Source organism: Pyxicephalus adspersus, chromosome 9 (assembly GCF_032062135.1).
Source record: "Pyxicephalus adspersus chromosome 9, UCB_Pads_2.0, whole genome shotgun sequence".
Lineage (NCBI taxonomy): Eukaryota > Metazoa > Chordata > Amphibia > Anura > Pyxicephalidae > Pyxicephalus > Pyxicephalus adspersus.
Genome location: NC_092866.1, coordinates 44,678,865 through 44,686,075, shown reverse-complemented (window position 1 = coordinate 44,686,075; position 7,211 = coordinate 44,678,865). Strand labels below are relative to the sequence as shown.

General features: G+C 37.1%; 2 protein-coding genes across 6 annotated transcripts in view; both read left to right on the top strand.

Moving 5' to 3' along the window:
- The window catches only part of MRPL23 (mitochondrial ribosomal protein L23), a 706,510-nt gene that overhangs the window by 117,333 nt on the left and 581,966 nt on the right, over positions 1-7,211 (top strand). The window lies entirely within an intron of this gene.
- Positions 1-7,211, top strand: part of SYT7 (synaptotagmin 7) — a 251,363-nt gene that overhangs the window by 190,739 nt on the left and 53,413 nt on the right. For all 5 annotated transcript variants that reach the window (XM_072421753.1, XM_072421756.1, XM_072421755.1 and 2 more), the window contains one exon: positions 4,451-4,586. In XM_072421753.1, the coding sequence (XP_072277854.1) occupies positions 4,451-4,586 (136 nt within the window). The remainder of the gene's footprint in view (positions 1-4,450; positions 4,587-7,211) is intronic.

Here is a 7,211-nt window from a genome sequence, read left to right as displayed (position 1 = left end):
TTCGTTTCCAACTACTTTCCTCGTTCGTCGGCGTCGTTGGTTACTTTTTTTACGAACGATTTTTGCCCAATCGATCGTTCGTCGTTCGTTTTGAACGATAAAAATTGGAAGTGTGTACGCACCTTAACTCTTTAATAACCAAGACTAACTCGGTTGCTTCATTTTGCATATCAATGCACAGCTTGCTCCAGAAGTTAATAAATGTCTAGGCTCCATAAAGTTTTTTTGTTTTGTGCCTTGTTTGTGATTAACTCACAGTAAGGATTTTTTTACAGTAATGACACCATGCTGCCAAATAATATGTTGAGACAAACATCTGTCCTAATTGCATTAATTAAAATAATGTACCTGTTCCGACTTACATACAAATTCAACTTAAGAGCAAACCCACAGTCCCTATCTCGTATGTAACCCGGGGACTACCTGTATGTAAGTATTTAAATGTTCAAAGTCAGGTCAAAGGTTTTCTTTTTAGAAAACCTATACTGAGAGAAATATAGGGGTTTCCATTCCCAACAACTTGGGTATCCCCGACTTACTGACCCCCAGAGGCACAGGCAGGTTAAAATGGATATGATGTATACTGTATTTATGCCACTAGGCAAGCCCTGGCCAATCTCCTTTCTATATGCTGATATGGGGTATTTTATCAAGAAAATTAGCAACAAATATTGGTTGCACATTTCCTGAATGTCATGCTGCTTCTAAATAATCAAAGTGTATGTGACAAATTTAGCAACCAGTGTGCTTGTAATGCCAGCCAACCAAGGTCTGCAGCAGACTTATCATTGTACATGAGACACATTTGTACATCTCTGTATGTATGAAAATACATATGTGTTAATGTTTAGGTAACAAATTGTTGTTTAACTTGTTGAATTAGCAAGGAGTGGGAGTAAATGTTTCTTAGGAAAATATCTTTCCACAAAAAAGCAGACCAATGCTTCAAGGCTGAAATGTTCTCTGTGTCTGATTGTGCAGCGAAGGCTTTGTGTGTGTATGTGTTGTGTTGTGTCACGTGTTCCTGCCTCTTTGTCCCTGATCCCTCCACATTCCTTACAGTTAATTCTCACTCTGCACTCTTGATGACACTCTTTAATTGGACGATTTCTGTGTCTTTTTGCTCTGTTTTCCTTACATTTTTAACAGCTTGCAAACGCTGATTTATTATTCATAACCACACGAACTCCAATCCCTCCCCAAAAATCTAAATGTTCTTACAAAACCCCTCTAGACTGCTGATAACGCACACACTGGCCTAGTTTGCGCATCTCGAATGTAAATCTAACACCTCCCGGGGAGGACTTCTTACATAGACATCTTTAACTAAGGCTATCATATATTTTGCCGGCATTGGCCTAGATTCATCAAACCATTAGATGTGAAATGTCATACTCATGATAATCTGCTAAACCATTTTTATCAAACAATGAATGAAAATACCAGGGTAGGTTGTTATGAAGATGTAACCATCATATTTAATCTGTCTCTTGTTTTGCAGCCTTCAATGTTGCTTACTCAATGTTTCAATATATTTGTCTGCTGCTTTCTCCCTGTCTGCTCACTACCTCACCGGTGCATTACCGGCCATTGTATTCACTAACTTTAACCTCTTTCACGCACAGCTGTTTGTGCATTCTTCCACTTTTCACTGCTTTAACCCACACCTCCTTTCACAACTTTTCTTCATCCCCTTAGATTTTTAACAGGGCACAGATCCTTTTAGCCGCTGGCTTTGTGAGTCACCAGTGCTGAATCCTAATTCAGTGTAACCCCTTGTCTCTTTTTTTCTTGTTCTGTATTCACTGTATTAGCTGTTCTGTGTTCTCTTCTCAGTGTGCTTTCTGCTCTGCATGCAGGGTCTGCTGCCTCTGTCCTTCTATGCTGCAATATTAATGATGTCTTTGCTAAGCCTCCTTCTTACCAATGTCTAACCTCTGCTCCCTCACTTCATTCTTTCCCTTTTCAGGGGGACTTTGGAACCCAAGAGACTTTCACAAAGTATGGTCTAATATCAGACAGTTTAACTGTACAGACTTGGATGGTTTTCCCAACAATGTACAGTATACTGCATATATGTAAAATTAAAAAAAAAAAAATATATATATATATATCTATATATATATATATATATATATATATATATATATACATATATATATACACACACATCTGTCTACTGACAATATTACATTCCTGTGAACATGGAACCCCTTTGTAGTACTACAAAACTGTGTTCTCTGCTATAAACTTTGAAAACAACTTTAATAGTTAAAATGTGCACACACTAACTAAAGCACTTGTTTTACTAAAATAATGCGAATTTCTAGGCTGACTAACACAGACAGTAGACCTCATTCAGTGATCTTCTTCTGACACTCAAACTGATTCCAAGCCCACAGGGAGTGTTGTTCCTGATTCGAATGTACAAGCTAAAAATTATGACAGCCATATACTAAGTAGCACCCATTACTGTGACATACATCCCATAAAAGTGGTCATATAGGTATTACCACAGTTGTACACTAAACATCACAGCAGCCTAAAATGAAAAAAAGAAATTGGAGTTAAACATTTTATTTATTTCTCAAATTAGTTTTTAAAATGTTATTCCCTGCAAACCAACTTTTAGACTAGCAGAACAGGAAATGGACCTCAGAAGACATTTTGAGGCTGGTTTTTAAGATAATATGTTTATTAGATTGGTTGGTATGGTTGCTTGTAGACGTCCCAGTACTATGACAGATTGGGTCTGATTTATTAAAGCTCTCCAAGGCTGGAAAAGATACATTTTCAGCAGTGAATATGGGTGATTGAGCAAACCTGGAATAGATCTGGCGCAGAATTAAAAACATTTGCTTAAAAATAGCAAATTAATTTTAGGAGATACAGTCCAGGTTTGTTGGATCACCTAACGTCACCAATAAAAGTGTATCCTCTCCAGCCTTAGAAGCTTTAACAAATCAGGCTCATTGTTGGGAGGCAACCATAAAAAGTTTGGCTGCCTTTGCCTAAAGCAAATCGTTATAGTTAAACATTAAGGTGTTTTTTTTAGTGATAATGTAAATTTTACACAGCTCTTGCTACACTATATCCTGCAAATGCATTCAAACATATATGTAAATCCCGAATTGTATATACATTTTTAAACAAGTATTATAGCATTACACTAAACTCAGAGAATAAACTCAGAAGTTGTAGTCAGCAATGAGCTCTGTGATCAGTCATGGCCAAAGATGTAGTGAAGCCTCTTGAGTTTGTTATATCGGTATATTCCTGATAGTTAGTCATATGTGTGTGACATCGCAAGGCATGGTCTGACATAACAAACCTTAACGGATAAAAAAGAAATCAGTGTGAAATCCCATGACTTTTTAATATGATTAATAATATACTCTGTGATGACATAGTTTCGATCTGAAATCAGTAACATTCTAGATGTACTGTACAATAATTTTCTAAAATGTAACAAAAGTGCACAGTACCGTGATGTGTAGCAACCCAGTTAAACAATGGTTATGGTAATAGTAATGGTTGATTGAAACCTTCCCTCAAAGTATCAACCTGTATCAGCCCATCCCTTAGTTAAAAGACCACCAATAGATTAGGTATCAATACACCTTGGTTGCATTCACACTGTTATGTACCCTGAAAATTCTCAGCATTCTGTATCCACACTTGTTTGTTATATCAATCACTGTGGGTAACCAAATCATTGCCACAATGATCCCTTCCACACCCAAATGTGAGGTCACCAATCTGCCATCAAAAGTATTGGAAATTTCCCTTTGTGTAAATCACAACTGTATAGCTGCATCTTCTAAATGTCTTCTTTCATTTTACTTTTCGTTATATTTGATACTTGTGTTTGTCAATTACCAAAAACACTGTTAGATATTTCTTCTTTGTATTCTGTATCTCAAAAATTCACTTTACTAACTTTTCGCGTAGACTGAACAATAAGAGGATAGCTTTCTTATTTGAGGATCTCCTTTTGGACAGTTGTCATGAGTGTTCATCCCATAGAAAGATTTTCTCTCAATTTCTTTTCTAGGGGCAACTCAAAGTTTTGGATTCACCTATACAAATAAAAGTTAGTAAGGGTAAATCCAAAATGATGTGTTGCCACTATTTCTACTTCTGCAATAGGAGGTAGAATTGCAAACTGCTTAAACTTCATTGTAAATTAATTCATAACTTTTATTAAAATCATACATAACCGGCTTTATGGCTGTAGGCAGCTGTCTGTAACATGCATCCCCATTATCCACTGCTTGTAGACTTCTGAATATCTTAGCATGTATAGGGCACAAATGCTTTTACCTGGATGAACATTAATATTTTGTCTTGATCAGTGGCTGACATTGAACCCATTCATTTACAAGGCCACTTCTCAATTATCTTGCCTGGAAATTTCAGCATGTCTCCTTTTTTTCTTTCTTTCTTTAAGAGTACCAGCAGGGACCAAAACCACAAATGCAACAGTGGTGCCAGGACAAGCGCAGCCAGATGAGACGGACCGAAAAACAGACCAGCGATCATCAGTGTCAGACCTGGTGAACTCCTTGACCAGTGAGATGCTCATGGTAAGTAAATCACAGCTTGTCATTATGGACATGTACATCTGCTAATTTATGTTGTTCCGGAGGTGCTCAAAGTACAGAGGTCACCCTGACTGTCCTCTCTGTGCCAGATTTAATGCTGAATCAATAGGAAACCACTGAGCTACACTGTGGAGAGGATTTGTCCCTGGCTTATCTCCAGGGTGTACTGAGGAGTAACAGCATACATAAAAGATAGGGAAAAAATAAATAATGATTATGAGACATTAGACATAGTTAACAAAATAGTCATACAAAAGGAACTGGGAAACATAAGCAATCAAGATAAGTGGCTAAAAGCCAGTAAAGAGTTAAACCTATACAATATAGACTAGGAATATAAATAAGTGTGGTTCACTAGGTAAATGATCACCCTTCATTTCTGTAATTTAATTTGTAGATTCCCACATACAAGCTTTTAAGCATGGCGAATCAGGTCATTTCTTTTATTTATACTTGTAAAGGCAAAATTGTGTGTATATATATATATATATATATATATATATATATAGGCGGTCCCCAGGTTACATACAAGATAGGGATGGTAGTTTTGTTCTTCAGTTGAATTTGTATGTAAGTCGGAACAGGTACATTATTTTAATAAATGCAATTAGGACAGATGTTTGTCTCAACATATTATTAGGCAGCGTGGTGTCAGTTACTGTATAAAATCCTCATTATGAGGTAATTACAAACAGTAAAGAAGGAAAAAAAATCTTTATGGAGCCTAGAGATTTATTACCTTTTGGAGCAAGCTGTGCTACGATATGCAAAAAGAAACAGCTGCAGAGTTTGTCTTGGTCATTAAAGAGTTACAAGAGGCTGCAGAAAGAGCTCAACCCCCTAAGATCATCCACAACCTCAGGTGTTTTTAGCAAAAGTCATGCAAACCACCCCCTCCCCCCATCAAACCTCCATCCTGCTCATGAGCAGGCAGGGAAGCCCCGTTCGTATCTAGGAGTCATCCGTATGACGGATGTCCTTAACCTGGGACTACCTGTGTACATATATATATATATATACTATTATGGCCAAAAATATTGGAAACCTTGCATTTATGTCAGAAAATGCGCCACTTTCCCAGAAATTTTAAATGCTATTGAATTTCTTTTGTTGGCACTAATTTTGTTCAGACCATTTTGGATGTTTTTTATGCTTTTTTTGTTCATCCAGTGCCAAAAACAACTGAATAGAAAGTGCCTGCCAGTAGTGTTGAAATTGTAAAAGAGTAAAGTTACGGGTTCCTGTGCTAGAAAGCTATTGTGAGTTAGACCAACCAAGGTGTAAAGAAAAACCCAGAAACCATTTTAAATCAATACGTATGTCTCTGCAAACAAGTAGTGTTGCTGTTTCAAGATGTGAAGTAAAAATGGGCTGCACAGTTGAATTTGCAAGAGAAAATGTTTTTTTTTGTTTTTTTTTTCTGGCGGCTTACAATATGCCAAACAGCATCTAGACAAACCTCAAAACTCCTGGTATGAAGTCCTTTTGGAGTAATGAAACCAAAATTGAACTTCATGGTCCCAATCATAAATACTTTGTTTGGATAAGACACATCAAGGCTTATGTCAAAAGTACACCTTCCCTGCTGTGAATACAATGCAATACAAAGCTTTAAATATGCACATCTTTAAGAGGGACCATCTAATTGTCTTCCATATTGCAATGTTTTGTTTAATGGTTGAGCCAATCTGTGATATCTTATAGTTTAATTTGGATGCAATTAAAAGTAAATGAATGTGTTTTGCCTGATCACTCATGTTTTTTTTAAATGGCACACATTTTACAAATTCTAGTATGTAACCTATTAGCACATCTGTGAGTTAGTTAAACATCAAAAAGACTGCTGATCATTTACACGGGTGTCATCAGTCCTTTGGAACATGTTTTGTACCAAAGATGCACATCCTCTCAGAGTCAGGGTAACCTATGCAGGGCCCTAGGGCCTAAAAGATGCCCAGGCGCCAGCTTCAGCTTTCATGCTCCTGCAGACGCTTGAAGGATAACACAATTTGTCAGATCTGTGCACCTGCATGTCACTTTACAGGGGAGGATGCACTTGTAGACAGCTGATATCTAATGGGGCCTGGGCTGCTTATCCCTATAAATGTGTATCAAATAGGGGGGTAATGCTGCTCGTGAGGTTTAAGACTACTATTGCCTTGCCAAGGGCCCATTCTGCCTCAGTCTGTCTCTGCATTTACTTCAGTGCATGTGACATTAGGTACAATCTTTTCTGCAGCAACTTACAGTAGCAATTTTTCAAAAGAATTTCCATCCTGCCCAGTCACATCTGCTTTGACTCTTTGCACTGAAAGATACCTGCAAAATTGTGACAGGTTCATTGATGTGGCTCTCTAAAGAATTATAAAAACATTTGACTTTGTGCAGTCTCCTCCTTTTTGGAATCCAAAAATTGGGCAGAAAAAATAAGCTAATATGATGGAGACACAACATTTCCATGATGTTTTTTCCTAGCATACTAGATGTTCTTCCATTACAGGTAAAGTTGACCTTCTTTATTTGGTATTGTACACTATCATTTTAAATAAAAAGCCTTACCGCTGCCTTTAATCAGCCCAGAAATATACATTTTTAAAGATTTCATGA